The sequence below is a fragment of the Anabrus simplex genome, chromosome 1, assembly GCF_040414725.1.
Source record: "Anabrus simplex isolate iqAnaSimp1 chromosome 1, ASM4041472v1, whole genome shotgun sequence".
Lineage (NCBI taxonomy): Eukaryota > Metazoa > Arthropoda > Insecta > Orthoptera > Tettigoniidae > Anabrus > Anabrus simplex.
The window spans coordinates 187,223,096-187,246,410 of record NC_090265.1 but is presented as its reverse complement, the minus strand read 5'-3'; the positions used below and the strand labels follow the sequence as shown (position 1 = coordinate 187,246,410).

Genomic DNA, 23,315 nt, shown 5'->3' with positions numbered 1-23,315 from the left:
GGATGGATGTCGTGCTTAATGCATCTTGTGCTTCATCTTCCTTCTTCTGCTTTACTGTCTGTCGTAATCATCCAGGTCCTTCTTCTTCTGACGCAGAATATTTTCTACGTAGACTGCCACCTGGTCCCAAGATACTTGACTTCGTAGCATTACTGACACGATCCCTTCTGGCGTCAGTTCTCCCTGCATAACTTCTAAGCGTCTTCTTTGTGGCAGTCAATGAACACACACAAAGAAAGTATGTAATACGTCGTCAATATCACCGCAGTATATGCACACCAGACTAGTTGCTAGCCCTAGTCTATGAAGAAATTTTTGGAAGTATCTATGACCCGTCAATAACTGTGTGAGATAGTAGTTCACTTCACCATGATTTCGGCCAACCCATATGCCCAGAGAAGGTATCAGTCTTTTCGTCCATTTCCCTCTAGAATCATCTTCCCATCTTCTTTGCCATCGTTGCATTCTGCGACTAAGAGCCAAAGCCTTTGCCCTTTTCCTTCCTAGCTCTTCTTGTGCGAGCCAAATTTCTTGTCTTTCAAAGTCCAACAAGTCAATAGGAGCTACTGCTGCTACTACTAGAATCGCAGGTTCTGATACTGTATGATATGCGCAAGCAATTCGTAAAGCTGCTCTCCGTTGTACAGGCGCAATTCTTCTCCGATATTTCACAATTTTTAATGATTCAGCCCAAATTTCTAAACCGTATAGCAGTATCGATTGAACAGTCGACATGAGAAGCCGCCTTTTACTAATTTCGGCCCCTTGATATTTCCCATGAGTCTACTAAGTGCAGTCATGGTTTTCGCTGCCTTATCTGTTACCCGTTGGATGTGGTCCCAATATGTAAGCTTAGTATCAAGCGTTACACCAAGATATTTTGTGCTCCTAGTTGTTTCGATGGCTATCTGCCCGATCTGCATCGGTACAACAGTATTAATCCTTTTCCTCGTCAGGAGAACAATTTCCATTTTATGATCTGCGAGTTCTAACTTGTGATTTATCATCCATTCTTTGACACGTCGTATCACCTGATTCAATTTAAATTGAGCCAGCTCTAGGTTAGGGGTTACAATCACAGCAGCCACATCATCAGCATAACCCACAAGTGTTACATCTTCTGGCATCTCCAGCCGCAACAAACCATCATACATAATATTCCAAAGGTGTGCTCCAAGAATTGAGCCTTGCGCTGCACCAGCTGTGAGCCGTTTTCTTCTCTGACCATCTTCCGTGTCGTATAACAATGTACGGTCTTTCAAATAGTCCCGCAGTATATACATGAGATATTCTGGTAGCTTGAAAGTTTCTTGTAGAGCTTCCAAAATATCACTCCATCTTGTTGAGTTGAAAGCATTTTTAACATCTAGAGTCACAAGAAGCGTCAGCTTTCTAGAGTAATGATTACCCATTTGAGCTCGTTCTGCTGTTTTCACCACTTCCTTCACAGCATCTAGCGTTGAGTGACCTCTGCGAAATCCATGTTGTTGGTCGGATAATCGGACTGCTGCTAGTATTCTTGGTTGTAGTAGCTTCTCTAAACCTTTCCCGGCAGTGTCCAGCATACATAGCGGTCTGTAACCCCCCGTTTTCCCTTTACTGATCAGAACCAATCTAGCTATCTTCCAACGAAAGCTAAAAATTCCCGCTTTCAAACAATGATTATACATTCTCAACAGTAGTTGAGGACATAATTCGACTGCCACCTTTAGTATTTCTGCTGGAATACCATCTGGTCCAGGGGCTTTCTTATTTCTAAAGGAATTAATTGCTGTTATCAATTTTTCAGTTGTAAAAGGTGGTACATTATCTAGTTCTTTCTCAGCCTCATCATTAATCCTCTCTGCATGATCAGGGAAAAGTGCGTGTACTATTTCTTCCATGGTGCGTGGATCCATGATAGGGCTTGGTAGCATCCCGAATTTCTTCATAACGATTTTATACCCTAATCCCCATGGATTTTCATCCACTTCCTTAGACATTTCCTACCACTTGTCAGTTTTACTCTTTTTAATTGTATTTCACAGTCTTTTCTTCATAGTCTTATACTCTACTGAAAGAGCTTCATTGTTATGTCGTGCTCTTTGTGTCCTTCGTCTGAGTCACAGGCATTGTTTCCTCAGCTCAGCAATTTCTTCATTCCACCAATATGCTGGACGCTTGCCTCTCCGTTGTTTGATTCTGGTCATTGATGCATCACATGCTTGCTGAAGGAGTCTCATGGTGTGTTCCACGCATTTATTAGCAATTATGCTTCTTTTGCCTCCGTGACATGTATCCGTCATACAGTCCATTCCATTCAGTATTACTTCATGAAATTTTTCTCTATCCATAGTGGCTATGTTCCATCTTTCTGGCTTGCGCGTGGTAATCCTTAGATGCGGAGTCTCTTGAAGTACACGAAAAGTGATATACTGATGATCGCTTCCAGTATATTCTTCAATTACTCGCCATTCAGTTATCCTTGATGCAATGTCTTCAGAAGCAAAGGTTACATCTGGTATAGTTCCCTGACATCCTGGTCGCCGAAAGGTTGTCACATTACCAACGTTGATAACCATTAATCCCAATCTGGCGGTCATCTCCATTGTACGCCGCCCTCTAGAATCTGTTTGAACAACAACAACAACAACAACAACAACAACAACAACAACAACAACAACAACAACAACAACAACAACAACAACAACAACAACAACAACAACAACAACAACAACAACAACAACAACAACAACAACAACAACAACAACAACAACAACAACAACAACAACAACAACAACAATAATAATAATAATAATAATAATAATAATAATAATAATAATAATTGTATGGCTACCACATGCAAAGCATTTTAATTTGACACCATTTGGGGTGCCTGCATGGAAATTTCAACATTCCATTTTATTTTACTAGATGGTAGAGATACAGATTCCTATTGGGAGATTTAAGACTGAATTTTAATTTGTTGGGTAAACATAAAATGTGTGAACAAAGATCTTTTATATGCTTAAATTGTACAACATGGAGTGCCAAATGAACTTTGTTCTGCTTTTCAAATATACGACTTCCAGAAGCCGACACTATCACTGATTTGCAGAGAGAGCATATTGTATGACTACCACTCGAGCAACAAAATACAAGGAATGAAATTCCTATGGTTTGCACCTGGGATGAAGTTAATTAGAACATTGATTTACAGAAAATGGAATAATAATAAATCCAGGGAGGTGTCAAGCAGCCAGCTATACAAACAAGAAGATAACGTTCCTGAACCTTCTCTTGGTCATGCCTCATTTTGTAACACTTCTGGTCATGGGTGATGCCACTGCTCATGTAATATGCTTTTTGTGACTTTTATTGTTGTTGTTATTTGTTGAAAAAGGCACAATGTTTCGGAAAGTAATAAGGTCAGCACGGTTTATATTAGAATGATACTATTTATTACATAAGTAAATCACAGATGGATGCAGTGAAAAACAATAGACATGGAAATTACAATTGTGACGTGTCAGAATGGACAAAGAAACCGTAGTGTGTAGGTGGCGCTACTTGATGGTGGCTCAGCCAGAGTCATATGAATATATATAAATATTCTCAACGCCCTCTCTCGAAGGCTGAACCAGCTTCTACGTTTCAGTCTTCTGACACCCAGACATTCTAAGCACTTCCAGTGCTTATCCTTCGGTAGTCCCTTGGTTAATATGTCTGCAGGCATCTTCTCAGTTGACAAGTATTTGAGGTGAATGTCCCCAGACGAAAGAATCTCTCGTACGAAATGATGTCGCACATCAATGTGCTTAGTCTGAGAGTGGAAAACAGGATTTCCAGCAAGCTTCTGAGCTCCAGTGTTGTCGTTATATAGCTGTACAGTCAACACGCTGTTAATGCCTATCTCCCTTGCTAGTGCACTGCCTCTTTTGAAGCTTCACTCAAGGCCATATATTCAGCCTCCATTGAGGACAATGCCACTGTCCGATGTTTCCTGGATTCCCAAGATACGACTCCGCCATACATTGTAAAGGCATGCAGCCCAATCAGCATCTACATAGCCAGTTAAATTACTCGTATCAGTTCCAAAGGTGATTCCCACACCAGAAGAACCCTTCGGGTACCACAGTACCCTCTTTGCCGCTTGCCAGTGTTCTTTGCCAAAAGAATCATTGTATTGGCTTAAGACACTCACTGCATGAGATATGTCTGAACACGATACAGTTGATAGGTTCATAAGAGCACCTATGAGCTCTCTGTAGGGGGGCTTCTCACCATCATCCTTGGACCAGGTACTCGATCTTGACAGTTTAATTCCAGCTTCAATTGGTGAGGCCACGGGCTTGCAATCAGACATTCAAAAGCGATCTAAATGTCCATAACGTGACCTTTCTGTTTCAAGGTGATACCGGCATCATCTCAAGAAAACTCAATCCCGAGACAGTACTTAATGTCTCCTAGGTCTTTGACCTCAAACGACTTTTGTAGAAATTCATGGACCTCATCAATTTCTCTCGAGTTCCATGACAAAACTAAAATATCAACATAAACTATGATTAGGAGAGCATCAGCATCAGAACCCTTCACATAGACGCTCGAATCGCCAAGCTTTAGTTGTTGTTTGTTTAAGCGTTGGTGCCAACAGCGACCAGCCTGCTTCAAGCCATACACAGCCTTTTTAATACGGCACACACAATCCTTGTTCAGTATTTTCAGCATCCTCTTGGCTTCAGCTATGATCTCGGATGTTGCACTGATTTCCTGTATGATGAATTTGAGTATTTCCCTGGTGTAGTTTGGTACTTCCATAAAGATTTCCTCTTTAACAATTCCATTTAAGTATGCAGTTGCTACATCGAATTGTTGGACATACATTCCATGATGTGCAGCAGGTACAATAGCCATTCATATTGAGCTGAGTCGTGCTACTGGTGCGAATGTTTCTGTATAATCTATACCTGGCCTCTGGGAAAAACCCCTGGCCACGACTCTCCTTCTTATGATCTCGCCATTTGCTCTGTACTTATTCCTACGGACTACACGACTTCCAATTGTCGTCCTATATTCTAGACGATCTACGAGATCCCAGGTCTTGTTTCTTAGAATAGAGACAAATTCATCTGTCATCCCCAGCATCCACTCATTTTTCTCTGGACCTGAAAATGCCATCTGAATTGGAACCTCAGCCAGACATACTGAATCAATTTGTCCTTCACCGTGTTACTGGTAAAGCTTTCGAGGTCTGCCTCGAGTTCATTTTTGGTCTTTCTGGAGCATGTTGAGACTGTCGTATTTCTGGTTCTGGTTCATTTTCAAAACCAAGAAATTCTTCTTCTGAACTATCCGGATCTTTGATGCTTTCTGTATGTTCTGTGTGTCTAAGAGATATGTTTACATTGATGAAAGAATCAACCTCCTCTGGCTCTATCCTGAGATGATCTTCATCAAAGTGCTCTACATTTCGGGGCTGACTTGGAAAAATATCAAGATCGTATTTTTGCTCGTTTCCGTCTCCTTTCAAAAACTTGACATCACGTGACATTTTCACTTTTCATTCCTGTGGTATCCAAATTCTGTAATCTTTGGACTGCTCCGCATATCCGTGGAATATGCCCTTTTGTCCTCGAGGGTCGAATTTTCCTACGTTTGGCAATCGATTTAGGCAGTAGGTTTTAGATCCAAATTTTTCGAATTTACAAACATTTGGAACCTTTCCAGTCCAGGCTTCATAAGGAGTTCGTCCACTCAGTTTACTTGTAGGACATCTGTTCCTAATGTAATTCGCTGTTGAAACAGCCTCTGCCCAGAAAGGAGGAGGAAGTCCGGGCTGCATTAATAAACATCTGGCCATCTCGATGAGTGTACGGTTTTTCTTTTCTGCTACTCCATTTTGTTCTGGGTTACGCGGAATTGTCAGGCGTTGTAGGATCCCGCAGCTTTTCAACAATGCGTCGAATTGGTAAATTCACATACTCCATACCATTATCAGACTACAAAATCTTTATCTTTGGGTTTTTCTGTGTTTCCAGAAGTTTTCTGAAGTCCTGAAACTCATTAATGACTTAATTTTTCTGACGAAGATACTTCACTTCGCACCATCCAGTCGCATCGTTGACGAATGTGACGAAGTAACGCGCGTTTCCATTCGAGGAAACCCTCATAGGGCCACAAATATCAGAATGAATCAATTCCCCTGGTTCCATTCTCCTATCGGACTTCTTCGCAAAAGGGGTACGTGTCATCTTTCCTTGGAGACAAATCTCACATTCAAAATCCTCTTCAGTGTCAATGACTTCGATTCCGTCTATCCTTTTATTCTTCACTGTCTCACGTAGATCTGTTATGTTTAGATGTCCCAATCGAATGTGCCAGTCCACAATAGACCCTTTGTGTGTATATCCAGCTCGGGCAATTTCTCCCTGTTCTTCGGTGTACGACCCATTAACGTAATCAAGTCCGTCTTTTCTATGTGCAATGAATAAGGTACTATCGTTCGCATCTGTAACTCGAGCGGATGTTTTGTCAAACACTACGCGGTGACCCCTGTCTACGATCTTCCCGACTGAGAGTAAATTAGTATGCAGATCAGGTACGTATAATGTATCGCATAGGTTGAAACTTTTATCACAACCATCAATGTACATTGACATTGTCACAACAGCTTTTGCATTTATTTTTGTTGTAGAGCAGTTCGCTAACTTTAAATAGTCAGAAACATTGGATCTACTAGTGAAAAATAGTCCAGATTTTTACACATGTGCGATGTACAGCCGCTGTCGAGGCACCACACTGTATCTGCGTCGCGGTCCGTCACAAACTTACACGAGTTCAGTTTTGATGTAATATATAGCGAGGTACTTCCTTTGGCCTTGTGAGCATTGTCATGATCATTTTTACTCGATTTGCACTCCTTCGCCTTATGACCTATCTTTTTACAATGATAACGAAGAGATGTGGATCCTCCTTTTTTCGCCTTTATCGACTTTGCTTGTGGGCTTTCTATAATTCTTGTTCTTGTATTTTCATTCAACAGTCATACAGTTTTGCATCATGTTGTTCCGATCACTGCTCCTCGCGTCACTTTCTTCGACAATTTTTATGCGTAATACCTCGGGCTTTAGAAGTTTGTCGCGACATTCTATCGCGCACCGAAAGTATTTGAAACTGACTGGCAAGCTATACTGAAATAATATGGATAACAAATATTCGTTGATTGCCACGTCCATACCACTAAGCTTGTCCACGGCGTCGAAAAATCTCCGCAAATGATCGCGTATATCCCCATCTTCACTCCTTCTTTGAAGCACGATCTGCTTTAATAATGTTGTTTTCTGCGCTGGCCCCTTCAATTGGTAAATTGACTCTAGTTTTAGCCACAGTTCGCGCGAAGCAACACAATCTTTTACCTGTTTCAATTCCGAGGGTTGAATCGCCAAATTGATATCTGACATTGCTTCACTGTCACGTTCTTCCCATTCTGTGATAGCGGCCACGTTTTCACTGACTGGTTCAGGCTTACCCTTTATCCCAGATACGTACACCCACATACAATTTTTTTTACTAACATAGCCTTCAAGTGAATTTTCCACGTGCCAAAGTTGTCCTTTGACAATGGCTCGATGCACACCATACTTGAAGTGTTCATATTCACACACTATTTCTTCACAGAAGACATTTGGCTAAATGTTTAACTCAACCCCGCCAACCGTGCGCGACACTATGTTTTCACGTGTCTATTCTTCAGTGTATTTTATCACTACACATTTAATCACTTTCCAAACGCACATCCTGGGCCCGTAACTTGTTGAAAAAGGCACGATGTTTCGGAAAGTAATAAGGTCAGCATGGTTTATATTAGAATGACACTATTTATCACATACGTAAATCACAGATGGATGACGTGAAAAACAATAGACATGGAGATTATAATTGTCACGTGTCAGAATGGACAAAGAAACTGTAGTGTGTAGGTAGCGCTACTTGATGGCGAGAGTAATATGAATATATATAAATACTAGTTGATGTACCCGTGCTTCGCCACGGAATTCTACATTGTATACAGAATTCTAGGTTAGGTAGTGTACACGTTGTGAGCAAGATTGTATGAAATTGCATAGCTCTTAGTGTTACCCTAGAAACGCGACGGGGAAGTCACCAAACATCTTTTCTCACATGAAGACTGAGTTAGGGAATTTTCACTGTAATGGTAGACCCGCTTGCATACCATCAGTCACAATCAGGTTGGGGAGCTTTCATTATAATGGTAGACACTCTCCACCTGCCTTTTTACATCCTCAGAAAGACTGTCTTAGTGGTTTTCCCAACTGGAATGAACATACATTACAATGACGTCAGTAGGAATGGTGCGATAAAAAGCAATGCTTTCGTATGAAATACTCGATCAAATGGAAAACCACACATTTTCTCACTCTTAACGAACAGGACTGCGCTGCCGATCTAACAGTCCAAGTTCTAGAGCTGGAATGACCAAGGTGCAGACTGCCGTGGGCCGTGAACACTCTTCGTCCCTTTTCGGTGGGGAGAGGGTCGAATAGTGACGACTCCCAGGGCAAAAACTATGCCCTTTTATTAATCTATTTCCTAGGAGTACCGATGAGTCGGAAGATATCAGTTTACTACACTGGCGGCGGAAAAATCTATCTGACTTGGAGGCAAATTTTTCCTCAAAGTCAGAGGGGAAACCGCCTCTTCACTGCTAATTTGGAATAAAATGAATGTAGAATTTAGTAAAAATGAAGCGGAAGAAGCTTTTCTTACGAAAAGGCTCTTTTCAGGGTTGAATTTTGAGTTATTTAGTGAATTGTGCTGCTATAATTTGGAATAGCCCTAATTGTTAATCTAGACCATACTACTACTACTACTACTACTACTACTACTACTACTACTACTACTACTACTACTACTACTACTACTACTACTACTACTACTACTAAGTGAGCCTCTGCCTTAAGTATGCCCACTGCTCATTCAAAACAGTGCGTCAGAGTAGGGATCAAATAGCTAGAATACTATGATGTACCACTGTGTGTTACGTACCAACTGTATCAGAAAATGTATGAACCAGAGGAATGGCATGCTAAAGAATAAAGTTTTCTAACTCCCTGGCTATTTCCCACCAATATTCAGTCAGGCTGTTATACTTGGTATGCAGCAGTAATCCCATCTATCGGAGTTGAGAGGCAGCATAAGAGACAAAGAACATCACAACAAACAAGGGTCAATGTAATGTTATTGTTGATCAATGTTATGCGCTTTCGATATTGTAGGCCTTCACATTTAGTTTTCTTCTGACTCTGAAATGCCACTCTTATCATAGTCGGTATGTTAAAACTGAATAAAACATAAATGGCCGGAAATTGTACTCTCTATAACATTTTTTATGTAGTACTTTTCGATAGGACCAATGACAGGTATTTAAAAATTACACTTTAGGCACCTTCCCCTAAACTACAATTTCATCCAGGGTGAATACGATTGTTTATAGTTTAGACTGTAGTGTGTTATTCCCCGACTCTATATACCGATTTTCATTAAATTCTCTTTACCTATTTTTTTGTGGCTCGGCGTTGATTTGGACTAAGCAACAAAAATACAAATTAATGAATATCTGTGTTATCATAGCCAGTACGGTAAAAATGTATAAGACATAAATGGTCAGAAATTGAATTTTATATAACTTTGGTTATGTGGAATTTATCAATACGACCACTAATAATATAAATATTTGAGAATTAAATTTTAGGCCTCCCACTAAACTACCATTTCACTCAGCGTTAATTAAATGATTTATAGCCTCTATTATAGTGGCTCATCCTCTGACTTCGCATACCAATTTTCAATGAGATAGGACCACTAAAATGCAAATATTTAAGAATTAAGTTTTAGGCCTTCCCCTAAACTACCATTTCACTTAGCGTGAATAAAATTATTTATATCCTAGATTGTAATGACTTATTCCCTGACTTTTTATACCAGTTTTTATCAAGATAGGACCACTAATAACATAAATATTTGAAAAATTAAATTTTAAGCCTTCCCCTAAACTACCATTTCAATCAGCGTGAATAAAATTATTTAAGGCCTAGACTGTAGCGACTTATTCCCCGACTTTGCATACTTATTTTCATTAAATTCTCTTTAGCCGTTTTCTAGTTATGCATGTACATACATACATACATACATACATACATACATACATCTATATATATAAAACAAGAGTTTTGTCTGTACATTGCTCAGAATTTGAAAAGAATGCTATTTTTGTATCGGTCATGTTCACAGTAACAAGAAAATGCATTTTTTACATTTCCGTAATTTCTGTCTGTCTGTCTGTCTGTCTGTCTGTATGTATGTATGTACACGCATCACGAGAAAACGGCTGAAGAGAATTTAATGAAAATCGGAATGTAAAGTCGGGTGATGGACCGCTACAATCTAGGCTATAAATTATTTTAATCACGCTGAGTGAAATCGTAGTTTAGGGGAAGCCTGAAATTTCATTCTCAAATATTGATGTTCTTAGTGGTCGTGTCTGAATGAAAATCGGTAGACAAACATGTGAAATAAGTCTCTACAATATAGGCTATACACGCTGAGAAAAATGGTAGTTTAGGGGAAGGCCTAAAATTTAATTGTCAAATATTTATTGTATTATTGGTCTATCTTCACGAAAATTGGTGTGCGAAGTCGGGGAATAGGTCGCTATAATCTAGGCTATCAATAATGTTATTCACATTGAGTGAAATGGTAGTTTAGGGGAAGGCCTGAAATGTAATCTATATATATAAAACAAGAGTTTTGTCTGTACATTGCTCAGAATTTGAAAAGAATGTTATTTTTGTATCGGTCATGTTCACAGTAACAAGAAAATGCATTTTTTACATTTCCGTAATTTCTGTCTGTCTGTCTGTCTGTCTGTATGTATGTATGTATGTATGTACACGCATCACGAGAAAACGGCCGAAGAGAATTTAATGAAAATCGGAATGTACAGTCGGGTGTTGAACCGCTACTATCTAGGCTATAAATTATTTTAATCGCGCTGAGCGAAATAGTAGTTTAGGGAAGGCCTGAAATTTAATTCTCAAATATTTATGTTATTAGTGGTCGTGTCTTAATGAAAATCGGTGGACAAAGATGGGAAAAAGTCGCCACATTATAGGCTATACACGCTGAGAATAATGGTAGTTTAGGGGAAGGCCTAAAATTTAATTGTCAAATATTTATTTATTTATTTATTTATTTATATATTTATTTGTATCTTCACACGAAAATTAGTATGCAAAGTCGGGGAATAGGTTGCTATAATCTAGGCTATCAATTATGTTATTCACACTGAGTGAAATGGTAGTTTAGGGGAAGGCCTGAAATGTAATCTATATACAGAGTGAAGCGAAATTCGCGCACTCGGGCGTCGCAGTGCGACTCCCTACATGCCAGCAATAACAAATGTCTTTCACAAAAGTTCGTCCTGCGAGTATATCAGGCAGAGAAAGGACGTTGAATAGTGGCAATCTGGCAACACTGTAACCACATGTACGGTAAGTACCTCTGTCAGCAACATATATTCGCGCTGAGCAGTGGGTGCATTGGATAGGGTTTTGGGTTGGCATGCAGGTGGTAGAGGGTTCGATCCTGGGTAGAGGCGCAATTTTTTGTTTACTAATTTCCATCGGACATTACATAATGTAATACAGTAAGACACCGTACCTTAGGTCTCATGTATCCTATATTTACAACATTTTGTAACGCTGAACACAACAAATACCTTGCTAGGCCTACTGGTAACGTAAGCCCTTACAAAATACAATGGACTTGAACGAGGCAAGAATAACAGTTGCTACTAATCTATGAGATCATTGGAGGAGGGTAGAAAGAAAACAGGTTTCGCATTTAGTATATGAATTTGTGCGAATAAATTCACGCCCACAACGTGGAAAGGACGTCTTTCAAAGCTGACCAAGGGAAACGATTGTTCGTCCATTTGTAGGATCGTAGTATGTAAGTGCAAAGGGTTTCTAGAGGACCCGCTGCAATGGCTGTTGACGATTAAGTTGCCAGATACCATACCACCTGGACTACATTTATGAAATAAAAATAATACGCTTCAACCCAGGATCGACACCTCGACCTCCTGGATGCTAACCCAATACTGTAACCACTGCACCAACTGTACAGCGCAAAGAATACGTGCTGACAGAGGTAGTTACCCTACATGTGGTTACAGTGTTGCCAGATTGCCACTCTTCAATGCCCTTTTTCTGCCGGATATACTCGAAGGACCAACTTTTGTGAGAGACATTTTTTTATTGCTGGCATGTGAGCAGTCGCGCTGCGACGCCTGAGTGCGCGAATTTCACTTCACCATGTATATAAAATAAGAGTTTTGTCTGTACATTGCTTATAATTTGAAAATAATGGTATTTCTGTATCGGTCATGTTCACAGTAGCAAGAAAATGCATTTTTTACTTTTCCGTAATTTCTGTCTGTCTGTCTGTCTGTCTGTCTGTCTGTCTGTCTGTCTGTACACGCATCACGAGAAAACGGCTGAAGGGAATTTAATGAAAATCGGAATGTAAAGTCGGGTGATTAACCGCTACAATCTAGGCTATAAATTATTTTGATCACGCTGAGTGAAATGATAGTTCAGGGGAAGGCCTGAAATTTAATTCTCAAATATTTATGTTATTAGTGGTCGTGCCTTAATGAAAATCAGTAGACAAACATTGGAAATAAGTCACTACAATATAGGCTATACACGCTGAAAAAAATGGTAGTTTAGGGGAAGGCCTAAAATTTAATTGTCAAAAATGTATTGTATTAGTGGTCGTATCTTCTCGAAAATTGGTATGCAAAGTCGGGGAATAGGTCGCTATAATCTAGGCTATCAATAATGTAATTCACACTGAGTAAAATGGTAGTTTCGGGGAAGGCCTGAAATGTAATCTATATATAAAATAAGTGTTTTGCCTGTACATTGCTCAGAATTTGAAATGAGTGGTGTTTCTGTATCTGTCATGTCTACAGTAACAAGGAAATGCATTTTTTTACTTTCCCGTAATTTCTGTCTGTCCGTCTGTATGTATATGTACACGCATCAAGAGGAAACGGCTGAAGAGAATTTAATGAAAATCGTCATGTAATGTCGGGTGATGAACCACTACAATCTAGGCTATAAATTATTTTATTCACGCTGAGTGAAATGGTAGTTTAGGGGAAGACCTGGAATGTAATTCTCAAATAAGTTATTTACGTCATTAGTGGTCGTATAGATAAATCTATATATATCAATCTCACAGCTGCGCGCCCCTAACCACACGGCCAACTCGCCTGGTCGTACCGACTGAAACAGCCTGCCTGTATATTGGCGGGAAGTAGCATGCCATTCCTCTGGTTCATACATTTTCTGATATATCTGGTTCGTAACACACTGGTTCATCATAGTATTCGAGCTATTCAATCCCTACTCGGAGGCACTGATTGGAATGAGTAGTGTGCATGTTTAAAGGAATAATGACAGAGGAGTGTTCACGGCAGTCTGCGACCTGGTTATTCCAGCTCTGGAACTTCGGACTCTTAGATCGACACCGTAGTACTGTTCGTTGAAAGTGAGAAAGTGTGCGGTGTTTCATTTGATCGAGTATTTTATATGATAACATTGCATTCAATCGCTACATTCCTACTGACGTTTTTGTAATGACCTATGTTGGATTAAGTTAGGAAAACCACCAAGTCAGTCTTTCTGAGAATCCCGTAGCGAAGCACGGGTACATCAGCTAGTCTATATATATAAAATAAGAGTTTTGTCTGTACATTGCTCAGAATTTGAAAAGAATGGTATTTCTGTATCGATCATGTCCACAGTAACAAGAAAATGCAGTTTTTACTTTTCCGTAATTTCTGTCTGTCTGTATGTCTGTACGCGCATCACAAGTAAACGGCTGAAGAGAATTTAATAAAAATCGGTATGTAGAGTCGGGAGGTGAGCCGCTACAATCTAGGCTATAAATTATTTTATTCACGCTAAGTGAAATGGTAGTTTAGGGGAAGACCTAAAATTCAATTCTCAAGTATTTATATTATTAGTGGTCATATCGATAAATACTAAATTTAATACTAAATACTAAATTAAATTTCTGATCATTTACGTCTTATGCATTTTTACCGTACCGGCTATGATAACAGAGATATTCATGAATTTGGATTTTTGTTGCCAAGTCCATATCAACGCCGAGCCCCGACAAAGTGGGTAAACAGAATTTAATGAAAATCGGTATATAGAGTCGAGGAATAAGAAACTACAGTTTAAGCTATAAACAATGTTATTCACCCTGGGTGAAATGGTAGTTTAGGGGAAGGCACCTAAAATTTAATTTTTAAATACCTATGTTCTTGGTCCTATGGAAAATGACTACATAACAAAAGTTATAGAGAATATAATTTCCGATCATTTATGTTTTATTCAGTTTTACCGTACCGACTATGATAAGAGTGGTATTTCAGAACAAGAAGACAATAATGTGACGGCTTACAATATCGAAAGCGCATAACATAGATCAACAATAACATTACATTGACCGTTGTTTGTTGTAATGTTCTTTGTCTCTTATGCTGACATTCAACTCCGATAGATGGGATTACTGCTGCGTACCGAGTATAACAGCCTAACTGAATATTGGCGGGAAATAGCTGAGGAGTTAGATAACTTTCTTCTTTAGCATGCAAATCCTCTGGTTCATACATTTTCTGATACTGCTGGTACGTAACACACTGGTTCATCATAGTATGCCAACTATTCGGTACCTACTCTGACGCGCTGTTTTGAATGAACAGTGTGCGCACTTAAGTCAGAGGCTCAGATAGTAGTAGTAGGAGTAGTAGTATGAACTGGTCTGGAATTACAATTTAGCCCTATTCCAAATTATAGTACCAGAATTCTCTAAATAACTCAAAATTCAACCTTGAAAAAAACCGTTTCTTAGGAAAAGCTTCTTCCTCTTCACTTTCATTAAATCTACATTAATTTTATTCCAAATTAGCAGCAAAGATGTGGTTTCTTCTCTGGCTTGGAGGAAAAATTGCCTCCACGTCTGATAGTTCTTTCCCCCGCCAGTGTAGTGAATTGAGATTTCCGACTCATAGGGTATTCCCAGGAAGCCGATAAGTAAACGGGCATAGTTTTTGCCCTGGGACTATCTACTATTTGAACACACACCGCCCCCCTCCCCCCGCCGAAAAAAAGGACGACAATTGTTCATGGATCATGGATATCTGCGTCTTGGTCATTCCAGCTCTGTAGCTTTGGACTGTTAGTTCGGCAGCATAGTACTGTTCGTTAAAAGTGAAAACGTGTGGTTTTTCATTTGATCGAGAATTTCATATGAAGGCGCCATTCCTACCGATGTCATTGTAATGACCCATGTTCATTTCAGTTGGGAAAACCACTAAGAGAGTCGTTCTGAGAATCTATAAAGGCAGGCGGAGAATGAGTGTCTGCCATTATAATGGAAATTCCTCAACCTGATTGTGACTGATGGTAGGCAAGCTGGCCTACCATTACAATGAAAATTCCCTAACCCAGTCTTGATATGAGAAAAGACGTTGGTGACTTGACCGTCGTGCTTCTAGGGCAACATTAACAGCTATGCAACTTAATACAATCTTGCTCACAAGGTTTACACTACCTAACCTAGAATTCTGTATAAAATTTAGAATTCCGTAGCGAAGCACGGGTACATCAGCTAGTACATACATACATACATACATACATACATACAGACAGACAGACAGAAATTACGGAAAAGTAGAAAGTGCATTTTCTTGTTACTGTGGACATGACCGATACAGAAATACCATTCTTTTCAAATTCTGAGCAATGTATAGACAAAACGCTTTTTATATATAGATTATCAACATTATTATTATTATTATTATTATTGGTTACTTTGTTTTAATATTGGTATTTGTTTTGTTGTTGTTGTTGTTGTTGTTGTTGTTGTGGATAGCTCAAGTTTACAGTAGTACAATATTTAGTGAAGTAGAGTATACAGTACTAAATTATTACAAACACCACAGTAAAGTACTGTGTGCTACACAAGCCATTTTTAAATCATCTTGCCTTACTACTTTATATTTGAAACATATTACATACCGTACATTTTTACAACAAGTAAATAGGAAGTGAACACTGTATAATTACAAACTAGGATATTATATATATATTTTTTACAATCTGCTTTACGTTGCACCAACATTGGCGGCGATGAGATAGGAAAGGTTAGGAGTGAGAAGGAAGCAATTGTGGCCTTAATTAAGGTACAGCCTCAGCATTTACCTGGTGTGAAAATGGAAAACCACAGGAAACCACCTTCAGAGCTGTCGACAGTGGAACTCGAATCCACTAGAACCCACTATCTCCCACATGTAAGCTGATAGCTACAGGACCCAAACCGCACAGCCACATCTCACTTGATTGCCTCAAATCTGCCTACTTACTTGCTGATAACCAAGGAGAACATTACATGAAATGACCAGTACCAACACCACAAGAGGTTATCCACGATAAACCACTGGAAGACAACCAGCAATCCCGGCAACAACTCCCTAATGTAAAGACAACAACTCATTCTGGAAGAAAAGTGGACTTCCCTGCTCAGTATTTGGAAGTTTTGATAGTGACTTGGAGGGGAATGATGTTGAGACCGCATGAGTAATGTAGTCCTTGACAGTGAGTTGGCTTATGTACTCCTTGGAGAAAAGAAATGGTGACTGAATGTTATGATGTCTTTGGAGATCATTTTGTTGTTAGGAATTAGATAATACAGTAATGATAGATAGTAACTTTCGAGTGTAAAATATTGAAGTATAAAATAAATTATAAGTGCTGTGATATTCTAGTCCCCACAAGCGACTCAGTCACTTGTACTGCACTGCGGTCAGTTATATGGTAGTCTGGTTGCTAATGAAGGTTGCGTTGCACCCTCTAACATTCATGGCCTCACTGATAACACCCCAAATGGCAGCTATGCGGTGATTCAAATGCACTGCTTAGCTTTGTATGGCATAGGTTTAAAAAAGAAAGTGAGCGTTCTGCTCACCCCTGACCAATGGAAGGTTAAAAGTTCCTTAAGGCAATTGCTTTAAATATCTAGAAGTAACTAAAGGAAATGGAGTTTCTATGGGAAAATATTTATGGAATATATAATAATAACTAAGTGCCTTAACTGAACTTGGATGATGATGACCTAGTTATTGCCCTAGCTAAGCCAAGGGCCACTGATCATGTGTTCTGAGCCAGAGTTTAATTGCAGTAAGGTGAAGAGTTCCTTCCACTCTTCATCAAGACAACAACATGTAAGCTACCCATTCAAGTGGAGACCACAGCCAATGCTGCTTAATTTCAGAGGTCTCGCAGGATTCAGTGTTTCAATGTGGCCAAGCCATTGTTCCCTGGAATTGATACCTGAGAAGAGAGAGTTCTGAAGGAACTGGGATTAAGAAGAGTCCATTCATGAAATTATTACCTATCAGCAGTAATATAAATGTTATGGCAAATGAATGGGAATATTTTTACAAATACTTGGTGAAAGAATGGGAAAGAAAACAGAGAAGGGTGTGAATTTGTCATGGGTAATTTCAGACTGGGAGGTGTTACAAAGATGTTAATACAAAGGTTGGGATGCAAGAAAAGGCATGACTTGTGACAACTACAAGGGTCAACTATCAAGAAAGAGATCACATGTATTAAGATGACCTAACTGGGAAAGTTTATACATTTGGAATAGATTAGCTGAAGCCTTGATCTCTTGCTACAGCCAGCTGCCAGTCAAATATTAGTAGGAGGAGGGAGATTAATAATGATTTATGTAAGTTACACTGATATATTTGGAAGATTCATTCTATAGTAACTTACTTTCAAAAAATGTGTTCAACAGTTGCAAGTTCTCAGGAATTAATGTAATCTTCATCAATGAATGTATTGAAATGAAACTATTTTTGAAGGATACAATCCATAAGCAGATTTGTGTTGTTTTATTTTGTATATCATTTAGGTTTCATATTTATTCCATTTTTACCTTCATGTGTGAGGAAATAAATACACATCCATAAAATATGTTAGAAAAATACTTCTACAAGAATGTTTCCCATTTTGGTGCATGCTATTTACCTTTAAGCAATTATCTATCCATTGCTTTATCTCTATCTATCCAGTGCTATATATTTAAAATTTCATTATACTTACTTAGCAATCTGCAGTCCTATCATAGTTGAGCCAACAGGATAACGAGACATATATACTCTGAAATCAGTAAATGGAAAATATGAAAAAGTTGTGCCAGATGGAAATCTTCTAAAGCAAAATACTGTACTATTAAATAGTATGCATAATGCAGGTAGCCAGAATAAGTTAATACATCAAAAGGACTGGACAGGATCAGATACTTGCTTTAAAAAAATTTATATTCATAGATATCGTCGCCACTACGGCAAACTAGTGAAAGTGATGAACTAGGGAGCCTGTAGTTCTGAAGTCTTGGTCTACATTTTATTATTTATATATAATATGATGTCCATCCTCTGACAAAGTCTCACATCTGCAGCTCATTCTTATGGATGACACATAGAACCAATCATTGAAATATAAAAATTGATTTGACATGAGTAATCACAACTTCTTTCAGCTCTCCTAAATTTTTGACAATTTGCACATCCGTTAGTTTGCTAGAAAGGGGATGATATGGTTTATAATTTAATTATTTTCATATAATAATTCAATTCCTTTTTGTTCCCAAAAGATATTTCAAACTTCATCTATATATCTATATATATAAAGTAACTTGTCCTGACTGACTGACTGACTGACTGATTCATCATCGCCGAGCCAAAACTACTGGACATAAAGAAATGAAATTTTGAGGATACATTCATAATAAGATGTAGGTGCTCGCTAAGAGAGGATTTTTGGATATTCCGTCTCTAAGGGGGTGAAAAGGGGGGTGAAAGTTTAAAATGAGTGTATCTATATCTCAAAACGTTAAAGGTTTACAGATATAAAAATTGGTATTTAGAATCTTCCTTAAAAATAAGGAAAAACGTATTTTTTTGTTTTTGGAAAATCCCAATGGGAGAGGTGAAAAAGGGTGAAATAGTGGTTGAATGCCTTTAATGAGGATACCGGTACTTAGAAACTGAACATATTGCAGACCTGAAAATTGGTACTTTAGATCTCTTAAAAATAAAGAAACACGTATTTTTTTTGTTTTTGGAAACTCCAATTAATGGGAGGGTGAAAAGGGGGGTGAATTTTTAAAATTGGTGTATCTATATCTCAAAACTTTGAAAGTTTACAGATGTAAAAATTGGTATTTAGATTCTTCATTAAAAATAAAGAAACACATATTCTTTTGTTTTCGGAAAATCCCAATAGGAAGGGTGAAAAGGGGTGCAAAATTGTTCGAATGCCTTTAATGAGGATATTTATATCTCAGAAGCTGAAGATATTACAGACCTAAAAATTGGTGTTGGGGAGCTCCTTTAAAAATAAAGAAACACATATCTTTTTGTTTCCGGAAAATCCAATTATTGGGGGGTGAAAAGGGGGTAAATTTTTAAAATGAGTGTGTCTATATCTCAAAACTTTTAAAGTTTATAGATGTAAAAATTGGTATTTAGAATCTCCTTTAAAAGTAAAGAAACATGTATTATTTTGTTTTTGGAAAATGCTAATAGGAAAGGTGGAAAAGGGTGAAAAAGGGGTTGAATGCCTTAAATGAGGCTACTTGTATTTCAGAACATGAAGATATTACAGACCTGAAAATTGGTGTTTGAGATCTCCTTTAAAAATAAAGAAACATGTATTTTTTGTTTTTGGAAAATCCAATTAATGGGGGGTGAAAAGGGGGTGAATTTTTAAAATGAGTGTATCTATATCTCAAAACTTCTAAAGTTTATAGATGTAATAATTTGTATTTAGAATCTCCTTTAAAAATAAAGAAACAAGTATTTTTTTGTTTTCGGAAAATCCCAATAGGAAGGGTGGAAAAGGGTGAAAAAGGGGTTGAATGCCTTTAATGAGGCTACTTATATTTCCGAACCCGAAGATATTACTGACCTGAAATTGGTATTTGGGATCTACTTTACAAATAAAGAAACAGGTATTTTTTTGTTTTTGGAAAATCCAAATAATGGGGGGTGAAAAGGGGGGTGAATTTTTAAAATGAGTGTGTCTACATCTTAAAACTTTAATTGTTTTTAAAGATGTAAAAATTGGTATTTAGAATCTCCTTTAAAAATAAAGGAACACGTATTTTTTTGTTTTCAGTAAATCCCAACAGGAGGGGTTAAAAGGGTGAACAATAGGTTGAATGCCTTTAATGAGGATATATATATCTCAGAAACTGAAGATATTACAGAACTCAAAATTTTTATATGGAATCTCCTTTAAAAATAAACACGTATTTTTTGTTTTTGGAAAATCCAATTAATGGCGGTTAAACAGGAGTGACAAATAGGGGTGAATTTTTTGAAAGACTATATCTACAGAATATCTGAGAAACGTAAAATGTTACAGACGTAAAAAGTAGGTATTTGGAATCTCCTGTAAATGTAAAGAAACATAGGTGATTTGTTTTTGGAAACTCCATTTAACGGAACTAAAAAGGGGTGAAATTTTAAAATGAGAATTTCTACAGTATATCTCAAAAAAACTTGACATGTTACAGAAGTGAAAAATGGTATTTTTATCTCTATTAAAAATAAAGAAACGTGTACTTTTAGTTTTCGGAAATACCACTTGGGTGGAGGGGGTAGTTAATAATGACTGAAAATGGTGTTGAATTCTTTTAATTAGGCTACTGATATCTCAAAAATGAAGATGTTACAGACGTGAAATTTAATATTTGGAATCTGCTCTAAAAGTAAAGAAACACGTATTCTCGGAAAATCCAATGAAGAATTGAAAATTTAATTGACTTATTTGTATGAGAATACATAAGCTAATAAAAACTAAAGTTGTTACAGGCGTGAAAATTGGTATTTGGATCTCCTTTAAAAACAAAGAAAAACACGTTTTGGGGGAAACCATCTTGGGGTGTGGGGGGGGGCTGGAGTGAAAAGGAGTTGAATTCCTTTCGTGAGGATAAACTGAAAAAGTTAGAGTCGTGATATTTGGTATTTAGAAGATCCTTTACTATTAAAGAAACAAGTATTTTTTGCTGGAAAATTCACTTGGTTGGGTGGGGAGGGGGAGGAGTGTGAAAGGAAGTGAAAAAAGTGAATTATTTTTATGGGTATACTTATATCTCAAAACTGAAAGTAATAGACGTGACCACATTGGTGTATGGAATCTCCTTTAAACATAAAGAAGCACGCCACCTTTTCATTCCTTTTTGGGGGGTAAATAGACTTAACGGCGGTGGGGTGTCAAGGAGGGGAGACCAATTGATTTTACTGTTCGCAATGTACTTACAAGGAGCCTCCGTTGCTCAGGCGGCCTCTCACAGCTGGGTTGCGTGGTTCAAATCCCGGTCATTCCATGTGACATTCGTGCTGGACAAAACGGAGGCGGGACAGGTTTTTCTCCGGATACTCCGGTTTTCCCTGTCATCATTCATTCCAGCAACACTATCCAGTATCAATTCATTTCATTTGTCATTTAATAATCATTGCCCCAGAGAAGTGCGACAGGCTTCGGCAGCCGGAACAATTCCTATTGTCGCTGCTAGACGGGGGCTTTATTCATTCCATTCCTGACCCTATCGAATGACTGGAAACAGGCTGTAGATTTTCGATGTACTTATTCTGATCATAAACCGATCATTTCTAATCTTTACTGGGTTCGTTTTCAAGAACCATCTTTTCCTTCGGAGAACGTTCTTAGATTACAGTAGATTCTCCTGGCATATAAATAAAAATTTAAACACATTTGAAATAAACGATAGGAAAGAGATTGACCGTCCAATTGTTCACCTCTATAATAAGGTCAATAATGCACGGGAGTATGTCATTCGTATCGCCAGAAATCCCACACACTTGCCTTGGATCGTCGTCAAATGTGCGGATCCCACTGGAAACGGGTCCTGGATGGGTAATGACTAAGAATGCAGTCCGGCCGCGGGTTCATTACCACCAAGGCACCCAAGAAGACACCACGCCGGATCTCCTGAAGGATTTGATCCATATTAAAAATGCTTATAGGAAAAGATGGCAAAGATTTAGGGACCCAACTGACCGGGTGGAATACCTGGACCTAGCCGGGAAGTATGAAATTGATTGCTGGAAAGAAAGATTGAAAAATGGGAGGAAACTTGCCGTAATCTATTAGAAAACGACTCAGATCGCGAATTCTGGCGGATTCTCGCAGTAAACGAGTCAGATCGCGAATTTCGGCGGATTATATATCTACAACAATAAGCATTCAATTATAAATTTCAGTATAATACCGTAGCGAAGCACGGGTATCTTGCTAGTTTATGAATAAAAAAACAACTTTTTTTTAATACCTTCTTACATTTGCATCACGTACAGTCTCCTTTAAAACATAAGACAGAACCAGCCTTGACACGAAGGTAGGTCTAAGTAATAAAATTATAGCATGATGATCAATAGTTACTTTCACCTTATGCATGTTCCATGGCTAAATTGTTCGAGTGCTGGCCTTTGGTCACAGGAGTACAAGGTTCGATTTCTGGCAAGGTCAGGAATTTTAACTATCATTGGTTAATTCCGCTGGCACAGAGTCTGGCGTATGCGTTGTTTTCATCATTTCATCTTCATCATGATGTGCAGGTGGCCCACGGGCGTCATTTCAAAGTCCTGCGCCTGGCAAGCCAAACTTGTCCTCAGACACTCCCGGCACTAAAAGCCATATGCCATTTCATTCTTTTTTTTACCTTATGCATGCATATATATTTATTTGTATGGTTCATGGTGTGGGTTACTGTAGTCATTCCCTAGTTCGTGAACCATGGGCAACAGCTGAGTGGCCTAGTAAGTGGTCCTGAGAGTTGGGATACCAGATGCTATGGAATGGGAGTGGGCATCTTGGACATACTCTGAGTCATGGTCTTCCTTGTGCTCAGGTGGCTAGGACTACACAATCCACTGATGGTCCCTAATCCATTAGAGGAGAGATCCTTACTTGGACTATGTGTAAGTAGGGTAGCATCCTGCTGCAAGAATTTACTGAGCTCAGAACATTTTAAGCAAACCTCAGACCTATGGGAATAACTGAGTCCCACTCCCATTTGACAGGCGAGGGACTCCTTGGAAACAACTTGGCGAACAAAATTGAATTCGATGGGGAGCT

At 38.5% G+C, this 23,315-nt stretch overlaps 1 protein-coding gene across 5 annotated transcripts in view; it reads right to left on the bottom strand.

Annotated features, from left to right (window-relative positions):
* Positions 1 to 23,315, bottom strand: part of LOC136885463 (prostaglandin reductase 1) — a 125,719-nt gene that overhangs the window by 54,263 nt on the left and 48,141 nt on the right. For all 5 annotated transcript variants that reach the window (XM_067158054.2, XM_067158062.2, XM_067158027.2 and 2 more), the window contains exon 4: positions 18,252 to 18,308. In XM_067158054.2, the coding sequence (XP_067014155.2) occupies positions 18,252 to 18,308 (57 nt within the window). The remainder of the gene's footprint in view (positions 1 to 18,251; positions 18,309 to 23,315) is intronic.